This window comes from Pagrus pagrus, assembly GCF_965226575.1.
Source record: "Pagrus pagrus genome assembly, chromosome: 4".
Classification (NCBI taxonomy): Eukaryota; Metazoa; Chordata; class Actinopteri; order Spariformes; family Sparidae; genus Pagrus; species Pagrus pagrus.
This window is the reverse complement of record NC_140188.1, coordinates 9,605,076-9,623,512: the sequence shown is the minus strand read 5'-3', so window position 1 is coordinate 9,623,512 and position 18,437 is coordinate 9,605,076. Positions and strand designations below refer to the sequence as shown.

At 40.0% G+C, this 18,437-nt stretch overlaps 2 protein-coding genes across 3 annotated transcripts; both read left to right on the top strand.

Annotated features, from left to right (window-relative positions):
* Positions 1–1,381: 1,381 nt before the first annotated feature.
* On the top strand, positions 1,382–6,906 carry srsf1a (serine and arginine rich splicing factor 1a). The gene is made up of 5 exons (XM_084352021.1): positions 1,382–1,850; positions 2,421–2,599; positions 4,898–5,070; positions 5,246–6,034; positions 6,485–6,906. The coding sequence occupies exons 1-4, from the start codon at positions 1,663–1,665 to the stop codon at positions 5,441–5,443; spliced, it is 738 nt and encodes a 245-aa protein (XP_084208147.1). The 5' UTR covers positions 1,382–1,662; the 3' UTR covers positions 5,444–6,034; positions 6,485–6,906.
* A 416-nt stretch (positions 6,907–7,322) lies between these two features.
* Positions 7,323–11,480, top strand: dynll2a (dynein, light chain, LC8-type 2a). 2 transcript variants are annotated; one of them, XM_084352023.1, is made up of 3 exons: positions 7,323–7,512; positions 8,087–8,240; positions 9,582–11,480. In XM_084352023.1, the coding sequence occupies exons 2-3, from the start codon at positions 8,109–8,111 to the stop codon at positions 9,717–9,719; spliced, it is 270 nt and encodes an 89-aa protein (XP_084208149.1). In that variant the 5' UTR covers positions 7,323–7,512; positions 8,087–8,108; the 3' UTR covers positions 9,720–11,480. The 2 variants fall into 2 exon arrangements, with proteins under 2 accessions (XP_084208149.1, XP_084208148.1); XM_084352022.1 differs by having other exon boundaries at positions 7,325–7,512; positions 8,084–8,240.
* The last annotated feature ends 6,957 nt before the right edge of the window (positions 11,481–18,437 follow it).

The following is an 18,437-nucleotide window of genomic DNA, read 5'->3' as shown; positions in this document are numbered from 1 at the left end:
TCGGCTGATATTGGGCTGTCAGATATATTTCGATTGGCATCTATGTTGTTGATATCAGCCAAAATATGTAAACTTTTTGGTTTTAAAGAACACAGTGCAGGTAACGAAACTTGGAGAGTTTACTGTTTCAGTTCAATTAAGTCATTTTAGACGGTAAAGTTTATTGTTACACTGTAAAATGTGTGTATATGGGCCGATATAGCAATAACGGGATTTTCTTTTACTCCCTAATATGGGTATCGGCCCCTAAAACTGCTTATTGGTCCGGCTCTATAATTAAGGTTATTGGAGATGTTGGTACATATAATTTTTTGGACATTTTATTTTATTGTTTATTTAAAAGGAAGGGGCACTTCTTCACATTTTTGTGAAGAAAATCCACTAATTCACACATAGTGGCACTATGTGATTTTGGAGAATAAATTCAAACTCAGAACTTTAATATTTACAATATTAATGAGGTAATAACACAAACTTCCATAACTGAATACACAAGCTGTTCTCAGAGGAAAATAAGACCTCCAGAACCAGTGTTGCTGAGAAAAGTAACGCCTTATAGTACTTTGGAGATACCAAATATTACAGTAAAACCCCTTTGCAACTCATTGTGCATGTTGTCCAGACAGCGTGTATCCAACTGTACATGTACCTTTGAACGTGTTGACTCATTACTGCCTTCTTTACTGCCCACAATCGATATCTCCACAGCGTGATAATAGGAATGACAGACACAATATATCATTTACAGCTCTTTATTCTATTAACAATCTGACAGCGAAGTGGGCAGAGGCAGAAAGTATATGATGTTTAAAAATGCATCTAAGGAACAATACGTATGAACCAATAAAAGCAAAATTACGACAAAAGCGCGTAGACTTTTTTTTTTTCAAACACATACCATACAAACGATTACAGTGCATATGGCCTTTAAAAGCAACAACAGAGTTTGAGGGCCATATTAAAGAAAAAAGAAAGACAGCTTTTTTTCCAGTAATAGATTACTTTTATAAAAAAGTAACTAAATAATGGATTACTCGAATTGCAGAACTAAAACGATACTCGTTACAACAAAAAAGTACTTCGAGTACTCAAACGGATTACGGTTGCAAATTACCCAATTATTCAAATTATTAAAGGTGGCAGGGTCCGCCACATATAAACAAAGTGAGACAGGATGAAATTGTCCTTTAAGGTCAGTTTGTTTATTCAGTCGTGAAATGAAGAGAGTTTGCTTATTTAGTTTGTTTATGTCAGGTAAAATAAAATCAGTTCCTCCTCTGATTAAAACTACATAATGCTGCTTTAAAGAAATAAGCGTTAGCGCTGCACCTTGTGAACTCGCGGACTATTTCGTAAGGCGGATGTGTCCGCTGAGGCTGCGGTGTTTCCGGTCCTCGTGAATGCCTCGGTAAAGGAGTGCGGCTCCTGAAGAAAAACCAGGAGTGGAGGGCGCCTCGTTGAGAGTATCGCTGATCCAGTAAATACTCTGCACACTGCAGCCGCGAAACGGCGCCAATTTGAGCGCTTTGTCCTCTCCGGCCGGCCGACCTGCAGACGACTGGAGCGTGAGCTCGGTGTTGCTCCGCCATCTTGTTGAGGGACCTCGAAGAAGAAGAGAACCGTTACCGTTATTTTAAGAAAGCCAGCTAACCGTTAGCGGACATGTCGGGTGTTGTACGAGGCCCCGCTGGAAACAACGACTGTCGGATCTACGTGGGCAACCTTCCTCCCGATATCCGCACGAAAGATGTGGAAGACGTGTTTTACAAATACGGAACAATCCGAGATATCGACCTGAAGAACCGGAGAGGGGGCCCGCCTTTCGCCTTCATTGAATTCGAAGACCCCAGGTGAGGAGCTAGGCTAGGCTAACAGCTAGCTTGTCAGGCCGAGGCAGCCCTATTGTGTGGCTAACCAACTCATGTGCTTACACACTACTGGCGGGCACAGACTATTCCCTGGTCACCCATACAGACAGCTCTAGTAAGGAAACGTCACTTGTGTGCTTTTGCTTTCGATTTTGCATTTCAACTAGTTCCTTCATAAACTCTACCTTTTGCACACAACGCTTCTGTGCTTATGTTTGTCCTTAATGGTATACCCATGTATTTGACACCCCATGTCTTGTGTGCAGCTTGTAGATAAGTTAACGCGCTCACAACATTACGCTTGGATGTGCAACATTCATTTCAGCGTGCATTCTTTGCAGCTAATGAAAAACAAACTGTAAAATATGAAGATATTGAAGCCAAATTTCTATAGTTGTGAGCACGTCTGCAAGGCGGATTAGCAAACCAGATCAAGCTAGCTGCTAACATGGCTGACAGTGTCTGACAGCGTCTGACAGCATTCCCTCTGCATGTGAATGTCTAGTGCGCGCAGCCCTCCGTGTGCTGAGGTGTAAACTGTTTTGTCAACAGGGACGCCGACGATGCAGTCTATGGACGCGATGGTTATGACTACGACGGCTACAGACTGCGTGTGGAGTTTCCCCGGAGCGGCAGGGGCTCAAGAGGCGGGTTTGGAGGGATCGGTGGAGCTCCAAGAGGCAGATACGGCCCTCCATCCAGACGCTCGGAGTACAGGGTCATTGTGTCGGGTAAGCATTCAAACAACTACTCGCTCACTTATTTGGCTATTACATCAGACTGTTGTTAATGTAGGAGTGCTATGCCTCGGACTGCTGTCTGAAGGATTGTTTTGCTTAGTGCAACTTTAAGAGGCAGTGTAGTTGAGCGATCAGTTCAAAACAAACTCAGCATGGGGCGATATGACAAGTTCATGTCAGGATCATCCCGGACAGCATGCACTACTCAAAGTTAGTTAGGGATATTGGGATTTGCACACATTTCCTTGACTTGGCTTTAATTGCATATCCATGCACATGCATATCTGCACCCATATCCCTTACCAATAACGTGATCCAGATTATTATCCTGATAATCATCTGTATAACAAAGACCGCTCTTCACTGACTGATTTGCCTAAACAAACTCTCATCTTGTTTTCATGACTGAATAAACAAACTAACCTTAAAGGACGACACAACTTCATGCTGGTGTACTTTGCTTTGGCGTACCCTGCCATCGTTCTAGCTTCAAACAGTGTTTTTTTCCGCTGACAACAGCTCGTTTATTCAGTCTTAGAAAAGATAAATATTTCTCAGTTTGTATTATTAGCACATTAATATTGCAAGTTTGTTCTCCAAAACTACATAGTGCTGCTTTAATTAGTTGACATCCTCCTAAATAAAAAAGGGCACTATGTAGTTTTGGAGAAGAAATTCAACTCAATTTACAGTATTAATAAGGTAATAATACAAACTCAGAAATATGTATATTTTCTTTAACTGTATAAACAAGCTGCTCTCAGAAGAAAATAAAGTCCCCAGAACACTGTTTGAAGCTAGAAAGTTGGCAGGGTCCGCCAAATATAAACAAAGTAAAACAGCATGAAATTGTGTTTCTCTTTTCAGTCGGGGCAGTTTCTTTATTCAGTTTTTTCAGCCATGAAAACAGAGTTTGTTTATGTAGTTTGTTGAGGCATAAAACAATCAGTCAATGAAGATATTTCTCTTCTGATTAAATTTTCTTCCCCCAAACTGCGTAATGCACCTTTTTAAAACTTTTTAAAATAAAAACTAAAATTGCAAACATACTGACATCACTTCAGTCTGGCATATTGTAAGAAAACAAATATTTTTATGGCATCACAGGACACTTTTTATCTCAAAAAGAGAATCTGTAGCAATACTTAACAATAAGTCATAAGGTCTTGCTGCATAATAAATATACACTACTTAAAATGAGTTGGGAATATTGGGATATGGGTGCATATATACATGTGCATGGATATGCAATAAAAGTCAAATGAAATATGTAAGCTATGAGTTAAACAGCTTTTTTAAAGTTATGATGGGAGGATTTTTCTCATTAATCTATATTCATAATTATCCCAATAATGAAAACTCAGTGTGATCAACTGATTGTGTTTTCTAATACGTGATAAAACCTTTTATTGTCCCATCCCATTGTTGTTTTTGTTTGACGTGCAAAATAGACTTTAAATATGGATATTTTTAAACATTTGACTGAGCCAGTTTACACGACTCAAAATTACTTAGTGATACTGAGATAATTTAGTGTTTCACTTGATTGTTTATTTTGAGACATATCTGAATTTTTGTTTTGTGAATAATATTGCGACATGTCATTTGTATTTTATTGCATATCCAGGCATGTGCATATATGCACCCATACCCCAATATCCCTAACTAATGTTGCGTAGTGTAATTCTCCCTTAATTTGATGCATGAAGTGTGGATTTGGCTGCTAGTTAATGCAGGGAGATGCTGATAAAATGTAAAGTGATAGTAAATAGGATCAAATGTAAACAATGCAAGTAAATAAGATATTTAACAGTAATGTTACTGATGAATATACAAACCAATGTGTCACTAAATTCTGTTGTGGCTGCAAGTCTGAGGTTATGATTTCTATATTTCCAAACTTTAATGAATTTTATTTAAAACATTTTATTTGTAGTCAGGAACAATGTTGTGATGTATAGAAGAAACCATAAAAATGTCATTAAACACCCTGAACGTGACACATAATGTGTACTAAATAATACAGTATAACGTGTTACTTTGCTACAGTTCATACTAATGTTTATAATAAACGGCCCAAGCACGATCAGTGTTAAACTATTTCTTGTTTTCAAGCTAAACCTGTTCCCGCATTGTGAGAACTCTCCCGTGTTGTGTAATCCTGCAGCTCCGATTTTGAATAAACAAATGAGTCTTTTCGTTCCCACAAACATTTCAAGTTTTCGCCCATAAGCAAAGCTGTAAAATTCACCGCATGACAGCTGACAAAACTTTGTTTATGTGTTTCAGGACTCCCTCAGAGTGGCAGCTGGCAGGACCTGAAAGATCACATGCGTGAAGCAGGCGACGTGTGCTACGCCGACGTTTTCAGAGATGGAACCGGAGTTGTAGAGTTTGTGCGCAAAGAAGACATGACCTATGCCGTTCGAAAGCTGGACAACACCAAATTCCGCTCACATGAGGTATGTGTACTGATTTGATTGTCATGGATAATGTTTCTTTGCTGTTGTCGAGGTGAGTACTTGAGGAAATGCTGACATGTTTGAAGCAACACCTGGCCCTCATGTCCATCTATGGTATTTCCACCATAGGAAGGAATGTTGTCTTTTCAATGTCAAGTTCTCTTGTGTCTGCCAGGGAGAGACTGCTTACATTCGTGTGAAATTAGACGGTCCCCGCAGCCCAAGTTACGGAAGATCACGCTCCCGAAGCCGTGGCAGCCGGAGCAGGAGCCGCAGTCGCAGCGCCAGCCGCAGCCGGAGCAATTCCCGTGGCCGTGGCAGAGGATCACCCCGCTACTCGCCTCGTCACAGCCGCTCTCGCTCCCGTTCCTAAACCTTTCTACCACCGATGTTTTGCCCTTTTGATGTACTTCCTCCTGTTTTTACCTCTTATGAGTTCCTCCAGATGTCAGCAATTGATTTTTGATTTTTGCATTTCATGTCCCGATGTCCTTGTGGATGATCTTGGTATGTAGATGTACTCCCCCCCTCTTTCACCCTCTCCCCTCACCCTCTCCAGCTGCTTTGTCCTTTTGTTTTCTCCCTCTCTCCCTTCTCTCTCTCTCTCTCTCTCTCTCCCCCCTTCTTTCTGTCCTCTCAACTTTTGCAATAGAAATTGTGCCGTGTTGAACTTCAAAAACCTTGAGTTGTTTTATTACATGCACTCAATGTTTTTGCAAGTATTGAAATGAGTTTTGTCTTTGTTTAATTTTTTTAAAAAGAAATAGCTTCTCATTGGATAATGTGGGGGTGGGCTGTTTTGAACGGGGAGCCCGATGCTTAACTGTATTTTACCCTTGTGTCTTCCTTTAGACATCTGAAGAGAAGGATTAAAGTGATTTGGAATAAAACCATTGTGGAGCACATTTCATTTGTATGGTCAGGATAGGACATCTAATTGAGGAGCAATCAGGTCGAGGCAATGGTACGCTTCATATTCCATAAATTGAACGTTTTTTTTGATAGGTTTCCATATCATGCATGTCATTTAACAGAGCCATATGTGCTGTACTTTGTTATATATATATATATATCTATATATATACAATTTTTAACATGCTACTCTGACTTGTGACAGAATAAGCAGTCCTAGATCAAGTGTTGTGATGTAAGTGTAACATCTTTGCTGTCAAATGTAAAAAAAAAAGAAATCTGAATCACTGCTTTGTTGCTAAAGCGTCCCACTTTTAACTTTAAATGTCCTCATTGGTTAAAATGTTTTAACTTCAGGGAGTTTTTGTGCTCAGTGGCGTTTTTTTTCTTTCTTTGATCTGACATGAGTGCTCAAAACTGAACAAAAAAACATAATTAGGCCCAAAAATCTTGACATTTTATTCTAACAGTCTGCCTCTGATTTTCTTCCTGGTATTTCAAGGTTTTGATTGGAGGAGTGGCTCAGTGGATCCCAATCCTTGGAGCTGGATGAGTGGATCGATTAGGGAAGGGATAGGCAAAGGATGGATGCTCGGAAACGGGAGCAGTTTTCCAGGATTCAAATGAGAGTTGAATTCAGAACTAATTAACGGGAGTCCCAGAGCAACTTCTTTTTAGGCCCCCCCATGCCTATTTTAAAGTTTTTCAGTGGTAATGGCTTTATTTTACAAGAAAACGAAAACAGAGGACCAGGAAGTTGGATCAAAGGATGGAGTCGTAGATGCCTGGTATGAAGGAATTATAATAAATTGGGGCGGTTGGGATGAGGGTTTGATTTGGGATAGTAGTTTGTATGTTTTTACTTTGCTTAATCTTTCTTTTTTTTTCTCTTAGCATTTTCAATAAAACATTTTCAAACCAGGACACTTTGAGTTTGTCGTCATTTGAAACACAAACCACCTCATGTGACTCACTTTAAAGCTTTTTGTGCATCATGAAATTAAAACAATAGATATAAGAAATCATGTGTTTATAAAGATAAAAGCAACTGGGAGGTATGTGGCTTGCTTTAATCCCTTTAAACGCAACACAGATGATGCGTTCAGTGGTCATATAGCTCCAGTGTCTCTCAGCTTGTGGCTGATGAAGAGAAAAAAAAAAGCCAAATGATACACTACCTGCAGCCAAGGTCTCGTTTCCCTTTAGCCCACAGCCAGTGGTGTATACTGTGAATGATGCATTGTGGGATGAAATAAGATGCCGGCAGACAGGAGCTGGAGAAAAACGCTTGCAACACGCGGGGAGGCTGCGGCTCAGCCAATGGCAGGGCGCAGCATGCAGCAGAGGGGCGGGGAAGCTGTGGACGAGCAGCACAGCCAGGGAGACAACCTACCTACATGCTTATTGTGTAAATCTTTAAAAAGCAATTAGCCGCAGCATCATCTAAAGAAACCTTTCCCCTCCTCTGGTTTGGTCTGACACATATTTTTGTTTGTTGGAGAGAAGTGTTTCCGGGCGGCTCCAGAAAAGGTGAGTTGCAGATTTTTTTTGTTGTAATGTGAGATTGACTTGCATGTCTTGACATATTTCTGATTCCTAGTTCCTCTCATCGTGTTGAGCTTTTATTTACAGTATGTCATAAAGCATTTGACTCCTCACACCTTTATATATCGACAACAGGATGCATATTTTGTCCTGTGCACGTGATTATTCCTACATTTCTGGGTACTTTTTTTTTTTTTTTTTCTTGCTCTCCTGATGCAGATTATCCGAAAGTGATTTTGCCAAGTAATTTAACTCCACCTGTATCAAGTTTCTATGCAGAAAAAAAGCTTAAAGTCATCGTGTAGTTGTGAACACAAATAAAACACAGCTGTGAGTTATGATTATGAATCAGTGCGGATGAGAGAGAGAGAGAAAAAAAAAACGCGGTGCCAAGCGGCTCAATCGTCTGCGTAAAAAAAATCGGGATGTGTGCGTTGATCCTGGCTGGCCTAACACCATCCCCATCACCACCACGTGCGGTATTAATTTTCAGTGCGGTGCTTGCGTGAGTGAACGTGCTCCTTTTCCCTTTTCCCTTTTCCTTCCTCCACCTCAGCAGGCGACCATCATCATCCTCAACCATGACTGACAGGAAAGCTGTGATCAAGAACGCGGACATGTCCGAGGACATGCAGCAGGACGCGGTGGACTGTGCCACGCAGGCCATGGAGAAGTACAACATAGAGAAGGACATCGCAGCCTACATCAAGAAGGTGAGACAACGGATGGATCCAAAGTGGAGCTCTGATGTGTGTGAGCTTACATCATTGGCACATGATCTGCAAAAAAAAAAAAAAATCACAGCCCTTTTTTATTCTCTGATCTATTTTTGGTCAGTGTGGAGACGAGGCTCTTGTGATCAGGGCCGCAGCCAGGATTTTATTAGTGCTGAGGTCAGGAGTCCACAAGTCCCCCCCACCCCCACCCCCACCCCGTGTATAGTGTTAGTGAACATGTCAGCCAGAAACAGCCTCCAGTGTTTGTTTGTTTTATACGCACTGATTAGGGTTTAATCAGTCATTTTTTATTTATACTAGATAATCCGATACTTGATTTTTGGAGCTGGTGCACATGTAAATATTAGGGATATCAATATATCAGCTGATGAACACACTTTTTAAAAATATACATATTTTTTTTTTATTTTTAACTGAGAATGTAATAATTTTGAAGTCATGCAAAGACTTTTTCTGCATTTATCTGTAAAAGTGAGCCGGTCGTTGTACATTTAATCTATACATCTAAACTGCAGCCTTCGCACACGTTAGCGCAAATCACAGTGCTTTACAGGTGACTAACAAGCTAACATTTTATTATCATCTGTTTTTAGTATTTTTGTTTTTATCATTTGTTTTTTATTATTATTATTTTTATTGCATATGTGAAGCACTTTGAATTGTCTTGCGTACGAAAGATACTATACAAATAAATTTGCCTTGCTTTGCCTAATATGACAGTACAGATGTTACATTGAATATTTAGAGAAAAACAAAACAGAAAAACACAAAAAATTGACAGGTACACAATAGGTACACAAAATAGATAAATATATAATAAACAAAAAATAAAAATGATCAAATTTAAATGACCAAAACACTGAAAACCAGTTTTTTCAACCTGATCTAATTTCATTTTGTCTTTTGTTTTTAAGACCAATTTATGTATTTTAATTTGCAATTATTTGCTGTTATCAATAAAGTTTTATCTGTATTTATTCATTAGCCCCAAAAGTAGTTTAGTTTGTTTTTTGGGGCTCTCAAATGTGACAGTTTTTGGGTCATACATGTAAGTGATATAGCAGTCCATCAAAGTTAACTCGAATAACATTTATTTTAGTTAACAGTATGAAATATATTTTTGGGTTGGAGACAGAAAATAATCAGCAGATCATTGGATAACGGTGACCTCAGTTTGCTCCACGGTAGCTTCAGCCTTAGTCGTGATAACAGGATTGATTTGCAGATTGCCACCATTGATTCTTCATTGATTGTTATTTAATGTTCACCGATCCTCTCTTCTTCTTCTTCTTCTTCTTCTTCTTTGACCTTTTTCAGGAATTTGACAAAAAGTACAACCCCACCTGGCACTGCATCGTCGGGAGGAACTTCGGCAGCTACGTCACCCACGAGACAAAGCATTTCATTTACTTCTACTTGGGCCAAGTGGCCATCTTGCTCTTCAAGTCTGGCTGAGAAGTTTCCGATGGGTGTTGAGGAGTCCTTCTCCCTGAAAACCGAAATCGGAAATGCACTGGTGGCTGATGTCTCCCATACACTAATAACGACATACCATAACGATGCAAAACCGGCCGTGCGCAATTGCATGGACTATACACTATTTAATATGTATGTTACAGTAAGTTTACTTTTCGATAGTTGCCATTTGAATGCAACTGAAGTAGTTTTTGTTGATGCTGTTAAAAATTCTAGGTTGTGAAAGATTTCAACGTGGCCCTTGATTGTATAATAAAGGAAAGCTGTAGAATGTAGTGGTGCATCTGCTTTCCTTCACGAGCGGCATTGCCAGACCCCGTTATGAGACTCCATCTGTCGGTTTAGATGGTAAAATCATACCGCGTGCGCCAGTTAAACAATTCATCATCAAAGATTTTAACGTGCGAACACGAAAAAGGAAAAGCCGGTTAACTGGGGGCGGGATAGTCGTCACTTCTTCGGTCGAGAACACGCAGCATGAGTTCACTTTTATTACTGCTGTCTTTACTTATTTCAAATAATTCTGTTGTCTGTAGATGCAAAAAAAACAAACAAAAAACCTTTAACGTTTTCGATTCGAAAATAAAACAACCCAACAGCTGTGACATTTTTTTTTAGCAGCCGTGTTCAGAAAACGAGATGTCACAACATCCAACACACTTGACACAACACAAGCCAGTGCAAACATTTCCAGGGATGTTTAGTTTGATCTTTAGATTTACACTGTGAGGGACGATGGAGCGAATACAGCTCACACACACACACACACACACACAGACCTTCGCCTGTAATGTCCGAGTAACAACGCTACAGACTTGGTTACCAAAACCTCCCGACTCCTACCTAGATATCTTTTAATCCTGTGTTTCTGCATGTTTGGAGGACAATAATCACCGTTTCTTCTGCCGTCATCAGACACAATTAAAAGCTCATTTCGAAGCGAGATAATTTATTTAACTTTCACTTTTGAGTATGTAGATATTGGACTGAGCCGGTGTGTGTCTTGTCCCAGTAATTGCTATGAAGCTAGGAAGGCGATATTGATAAAAACATCTGCAGGCAACTCTACCAAGGCTACCAACACCCCTGTGTTTCAGATGGTCGTGTCGTCTTGTAATACGTTCCAGTTGCATTAACCCTAACCTTTTATTATTTGCATTGCGAGTGTACTGCCAGACATTGGGAGTTGGGACTACTTAATAAAGCAACTGCAAGCAGGTGTATCTCTTGTCTAGCACAGTGATTTTAGGATTTCATTTCGTCATGTCAATATAATTAGTTTGAAATGGCAACGCACAATGTTTGGATTGTGATGAGACGTGTGCTTTGGGAGGGCAGGTTGGAGGGATTTAGTCTGTGGAGGTGGATAACACCACACATTTCTCGCCGTGCGTAAAGACTGAATGTTTGCTCAGTTTTTATCTCCCGTAATCCAACAATGGGTGAAATGTGTTTCCCACAAGTGTTAGCTTGGATAGACGTTGTGTTCGCGGGAAGTCTTCCTAACTATTGTCGATGTAAACTGATTTTAGTATTGTTTTCCTCTGGCATGTATTTTTGCTGTGTATATGTAGGAGCCGTTCCAATGCTGTTAAATTTTGCACAAAACGTGTGCCTGTCATTGCTCTCAACTGTAACCGGCTTGAGTACAATTGCACTTCATTAGAAATATCCAGTAGGTTGCTACAGAACCAAAATCGTATAAACTCGATAAAATAAAAATTAATTGTTGACTTATTACACTGTGGCCTTTTATTTTGTCATTGTGAACATTAATTGAGTGTTTTTTTTTTACCTTTGGACAGACCCAGGCTAGCTTATTTCTCCTTTTTCCAGTATGTTTGCTAAGCTAAGCTAGCGGCCAGCTGCTAGCTTCATATTTAAACAAATGTGTGATAATTTCAGAAAAAGGCTTATTTGTATTCTTACCAAGAGATGGATATAATTCCCATAACCATCCATTATATGAAGCTACCACAAGTACCGGCTAACTTAGCTTAGCATGAAGACAGAAAATGCTAAATGACTATCCTAGCTCGATAATAAAATCTACATACCAGCACCTTGAAAGCTCACTTATTAACCTATTATATCTAGCTTATATATCTTTGGCGATCCCCTGTGTGCTAAGCTAGGCTAATTAGCTGCTAGCACTAGCTTAATATTCACCGTCGAGTTTGGAAGGCTATCAATCCTCTTCCCTAACTGTTAGCAAGAAAACAAATAAGTGTATTTCCTAAAATGTCACACCATTCCTTTAAAGCAAGGCTACCTAGCTTTTGCTTAACTGGCTATAATCAGGCTAATTATATGATAATTATATTATATTAGCTGTTCCCCGTATGCTCAGCTAGGCTAACAGGCTGTTGGCACTAGCTTTATATTTACTTTAGAGAGTGCTAGGCTATCACTCTTCTTCTTTAATTGTTAGATAATGAATCCTAAATGTCAAACAATTTATTTAAAGCAAGGCTATCTATCTTTTGCTAAACAGCAGCTAACAACACATGCAGTAAAGGTATGGTGGCTAATGCTAATTTGTAGTGTTAACGGTTGTCTAACATATTTATAGCGTAACAGTTAGCTGACACAAGCATGCTTAAGTCTGGGAACTGAGTCATGCTAATTACTCAGCAATATCTATCTAATGAATGCTAACATTAGCCACCAAAAGCTAGTGGTTATTTCAGACCAAGTAAGTCATTCCAGCTTCTTCAGGGTGAGAATTTGCTTCTTTTCTCTGTTTTTATATGATTTTAAACCAGATATTTTATGGTTTTGGACTGACTGTCAGACAAAACAAGCAATTTGAGGAAGTCACCTTGGGCTTCTTAACTATTTTCTGAAATTATAGTTACTAATAGTAACACTTCAAATACATGAATCCATTATTGAAGCTACAGTAGCTCCTCAAATCAGCAGATGGCTCATAAACTCTGCAAGACGCTCATTTGAACTGCAAGACCATGAGAGACATCCAGCATCAGGTAATTAAGGGGTTTATTAAAAACAAAAATAGGACCACGATGCTTTTATGTTTGGATGGAATGGAAATGGAAAACGGATAATACAAAGACGACACACTACGCAGGTTTCTGTGCTCGCGGTGTTGGATTTATTGAGGCTGAAGTGGTCTTGTGTTGAAAAACAATCCATGGCAACAAGTGTGAGACCTTCACTCAGAGACGAGGAGCACGAACCACGTAGCTGTGACGTCAGTCGCTGTAGTGTCGTCTCATCTGTGTGACACACTGATGCTGCATTTAAATCACATCAACAACTCGGACACAGTACATGCAGCTGCCTCTGGAGCCACAAAAGGCTTTTTTAATCGTCCTTTATGTCCAAAGTATTACAAATCAAACACGTTCAGACTGATCAGAGATGTTTTTGCCTCTATGTTGTAGCGTCCCAGTCCTTGTACAATAGTTTGTTTTGTTTTACCATCAGTGCTGCACACACTAGTGGTGTCCAACAATCTGCCATCCAGAGCCATGTTTGAACACCACATCAGCTGATCCCACTGATAAACAAACCTTCAGTCACGGTGAACCTGAAGCCTGTGCTGTTTGGTTGGCACGAGCACATGTGTGCACATGGCTGCCGTCAGCTTCAGTCCAGACATTATGTATCTGGATCAGGGCTGATGTCATGGTATACATTACAATATGATGTCATTATAGAAACATTACTTTAAATTGTTAGAACAACCTGTTATAGGAGCAACACTGGAGATGTTTTGCACTGTGTCCGTGTCGTCGCAGTTGTTTTCTTATTGACAGAAACAGTAGGAGTGTTGAGTTTTACTTGTGTAATGTTTTCAGCTGGAAGTTACGTGATGTCTGTCAGTGGAAATCTGTAGAAACAGGAGCACTCAGAGCCAGCAGAGCCGAGAAAGCAGACAAATTAAAGGACAAGTGACTAATGAATAATTTCTAGAGACAGACTGAGGTCAAACTGGGCGAAACAAGACACCCTGTGGAGTTAACTAGAAGACTTTGCCTAAATACTAGAAAACGCTTTTTTTTGCAGTTCCCATCTCTGCAGAATGATTGTATTCACCACATTCTCCGTCCTTTGATTCACATATACTGAATAATGTGAAAAACAAGATGTAGCATAACGGTCGTACATTCAGATTCTCTCGTGCGTCACGGGCTTATTGTCTGCTCTTTTCACCGAACCTTCACTGATGTTTTACACTGTTGTTTTTCCCATCAGCGTCTCCTCCCCCCCACATACCTGCCTGCTTCTCTTTCATACTGTAGCCTCTGGCTGCCTTCATCCATCTTCCCACACAGAGCTGTAATTCATGGTCAGAGCACATTCACATATAGGCCGCTCAGATAATTGACTGGACAAAGAAATTAACCCCTGCTGCCTGAAAGATTCAGTATATTTCTTTTTTTACGTTATATCTTCTCAGGCAGGTTTTAAACATTCAGTTTGATGATTAAAGTGGTGAAAAATTCAGTTTGTGTGTCTGAACCGTGGCCCTAAAACTTCCAGATGCATGAGTCAGATTGATTTGACTTAATTACGGTGTTAAAGCACAATTCCAGCTGCATCTCACGCTCTCAATTAAAGACATTCGGTATTCAAATTCAGATCTTTAAAAGATCCTTTTAGTGCCACATATTTTTATCCATTTGCTCTCATGCGGCTCTATTCAGCTCTATTCAGCTCCTCACACGATGGCCCTGAAAGCCGCTTTAATAACCTGAACTGCATCAGAAAAAGACCGTTGTTGTGGCTCAGGCTGAAAATATCCTCGCGTTTTGTTCGGAGCGTAGCTCTCATTGATGCGGTGAATGTTTGTGCTCTGCAGATGCCTCATACATAGACTGTGAGATGACCAGTGGGCGGACTTAACACTGGCATAACACCGAGGCATATGACTCAGACTCAAACATCAGGGATGGCGGCAACAAGGGGGGAAAAAAAGTGCCACATGAATATGTTAATAGCTGGACGCATGGGACAGAGTGACACAGTGTGTAGGCTGAAATACATGTTTTTATCACCAAGAGATCAACTTTGACTGCATGAAAACCCTCGAAAATGAAAATGTGTTGCTTCGCGCTCATGACTGCTGTGTTCAGTGGTTGAAGAAAGAAAATGGGCATCAGAAGATAAATCCTTCTCTGAGGACATGAGTAACAAAGCAGTTTATGTGCAATTAAAGGAAAGTATAAGCAACAGTTAATAAAATATAATCTAATGCAATGAAGGATAATTAAACAAGCAGGAAAATATTAATTTCCAGTTGAGGTGTGAATGCTGCACAGCTGTGGTCTTCAGATGCAATTTTTAGGCAACAGGAGAAACTCCTATAATAATGTGAAGATATTCAGCATAAAACAAACAATAACATTGACCGAGTGACATCCGCAGCTTCAACACCAAGTCAACCGACCACAGACACACATTTTTAAAAGACACCGACGTTCTTGTTAAGGGCATATAAATGTATAAAACCATAAACAAACAGGGCTTTTTTTTCTTCTCCTTACATAATATACATTACTGCATCACCATTAAACAGTGTTACATAACAGTTTGGCCTTATACAGCTACACAGTCGTACTGAGAGACAGACAGACAGACAGACAGACAGATAGACAGACAGACAGATGTCTTTGATGCACTTAATAAATGAGACGTACATTAGCTCTCTCTTTAATATTAATTCATTTTAGCAGCTCTGATCTCGACCCTGTGAAATGTTTCAACCAATTAAACGCTTTTCACGTGAAATGCTTTCATTCGTCCCTCATTTGCTTCACAGCCAAAGAACAGTTATAGTCTTTGAGGTACATTTAATCTGACTTATGATGACAGTTATTATAATATAACTGTGTCGGGGCCCTTGTAGCTCACCTGGGGGAGCATGTGACCCCTGTAAGGAGGCTCAGTCCTCAGGTCTCTCTCTCCAGTGTTTCCTCTCAAACTCTCTCAATAAAGGCTACGAGCTGCCACATGTACATGTACTAGTTGTTTGAGGCTGATTAGTCCTGACTCAGAAGTCCTCAATGAGTCATTGAGCTTTCATGCACGTCCACATTTTGACCACAAGAGGGAAACCTTTCTCTTCATGACAGATCTCTTTTTGTTTCTGATGTGACTGTAGGAGCCAGTTGTTGGATCAGTGCTCAGCTCTGTGACGCTCGACAATGACGTTAAAATTAGAGCCCCAGAAAGTCCTTGTTATCAAGTGACAATAATCAGAACCTTTATTGAACACGAATGAGACTCGAGCAAGATTTACTTCAGCTTTTAAATGTGCACGATGTGTCAGGGAAGAGAAAAATCTTTACTGATTGATTTTAATAATAAACTGAGTGAACAAGCTGTCCTCGAAGGAAAACTTTCATACTGTTTTACTTGGCTGGTTTAATCAGCTGGAAATATATCAAATAGATATTTCTGAGTTTGTATTATGACCTTAATAATGTTGAGTTTCTTTTACAAAACTACGTAGCGCTCCTTTAATGTGGGTGAGACAATGATTAGATGTATTTTTGTCTTGTATTTTTGTCTTTGTCTTTTCTTTTGTTTTCTTATTTCTCAGTTTAAAAAAAAAAACACCCACAAACCTCAAAATCAACAACAGCCGTCAAACCAGAAACGTTTGCCTTTCACAACTTAACATGTCCAGGAAGTAAAAGAGACTTTCAGATTAAAATAACGTCCTGTTTGTCTCGTGAAAGGAGGAACATTCATGCTGCGTTAGTGAACTTTCAAGAAGTGATTTGTTTCTTCTCTACTACATCAAAACATGGCACCAAGCTGTAGCGATGATGCTATGTTGCTTAAGTTACCGGCTTCATTAATTGTTATTATTAAAAGTTTGAAGCAACAGGAAGTTTGGCAGAAAAACTGGAGTTTCCCCTGACTGAAGGGAAAATACTACTTGCTATTAATAGTTACAGATTAGACTGTGACAAAAGACACAAAATATGAGGAAAAAATGAAAAAGCATTTTCGTTCCTCCATGTTTGCTCTGTGAGAGTTGCTGCTTTGTCCTTGCATGGGGCACCCAGAGGTGATTTGGTTCATAAATGATGGCGTCCGGTCTGCTTTGCTGCACCCGAGAGCAGTTTGTTCTAATGGTTTCCTCCGAATGGAGCGCAGCCATGGAGGTTTGCACCGTACTACGGGAAGTGGCAGAAGCAGTCACCCCGTGCAGTTTCACTCAGGTATCGCTCGTACCGCCATTAGGCTCATTAATAGAGCCACTCATCTCTCAGCGGGGAGGCATTTCATTGTGATTGTTGGCATGGCGTCGGAGACATAAAGCTCCTCGGAGTGGGAAGAGAAACGGTCGACGCGATGACGGAGCGAACGTAAAAACAACATACTTATGCAAACAAGTACATAACGCTCAGTTTTAAAGTCTTAGCAAACATCCTGCATGACTAAGTGAGGAGCAGGTTAAAGGTTGAAGTGGCTGCCTTTCATGGGCCGCAATATTTTTATGACCTTGTCTGCAGAGACACTACTGGAAACACATAAAGGAGAGTTTGCTCCTGGAAGAAACTGAAGCTCACGATTCTTAAATCAACACGATGTGACCACATATTCAGGTGTTTTGCAGTAAGTACGTAAGTAAGTCAGTGAGAAGACCTGGTTTCTGTTGACCTAAAGTCACCACTCTTTCACTCCCACAAACCAACCTTATCTGAGCCAAACCCTTTATGGACCATCACCTCGTAATCCTGCACCTTTACGGCCCTCGCTGTGCGCTGCTGTCAAGGATAAGGTAATCAGCTTATCATAAAGACATGATTTATAAAACTTGTATGCAATAAGGGCATCTCAGTGATTCAGATCCCACTTTGATATCTTCTGAAGAAGCGGTCTTGATGCGTCACGTCTTCAGAAGAAGAAATCAGAAGACGCAGAACTTTACGTTTCGTTCAGGAGACTTTATTGTCCCAAACCAAACTTCAGCCTGTTCCCAATCCTGTCGGTTTACCTGGGTGAGCAGCGTAAGGAAGGAAGGAGGAGAGTGAGACTTGTTTCGGTACTTTCTTGCCTTATCTCAGATCATATCCCACCACTGAAGGCATGTGATGTTGGGCAACAGGGTCATAAAGCAGGGCAGCTCTTTATGAGAAGGACTGTGAAACTCTGGCTTCACTGATTTGGCTCTGTGGCTGCAGGGGGCCTCTGCAAAAAAAAAAAGAAGTTTGCTATAACATTTTGTCCTGATTAAAATCTTTAACAGGGACTTTCTGACCCGGGAGAGAAATAATCTGCCCGTCACAATGAAACTAATGTCCGTTTAGTCGTTTGATCTGAGAAAATATCCGTCACCTGAGGCCAAATGAAGCTAAATGAAGAATATTACACAAAATGTTGATTAACTTTGATGCTCATTTTGTTCCAGTAGGCTACTTAAGATAACAATATTTTGCATAATGTTGAGATCGCAGATAGGAAAACCTTTCGTACCTTGATACCTTGAATTTAATCAAAAATGATTCATGTCAGTTATGAGTAGCTTAGGCTAGAAAGTATTTCTATTTTCTAGGTCTGCTAAACGTGTTTTGTTGGCTGATTATGACTTTGGCTAACGTCTACATCACGTTAGTGCTAGTTTAATTAAGCCGTTAGCTTAGCTTACCTTAGCTTATTATGAATGTATACATTGGTTTCTAGTTTAGGTAAGTTTAGTTAATCTTAGTTTAACTT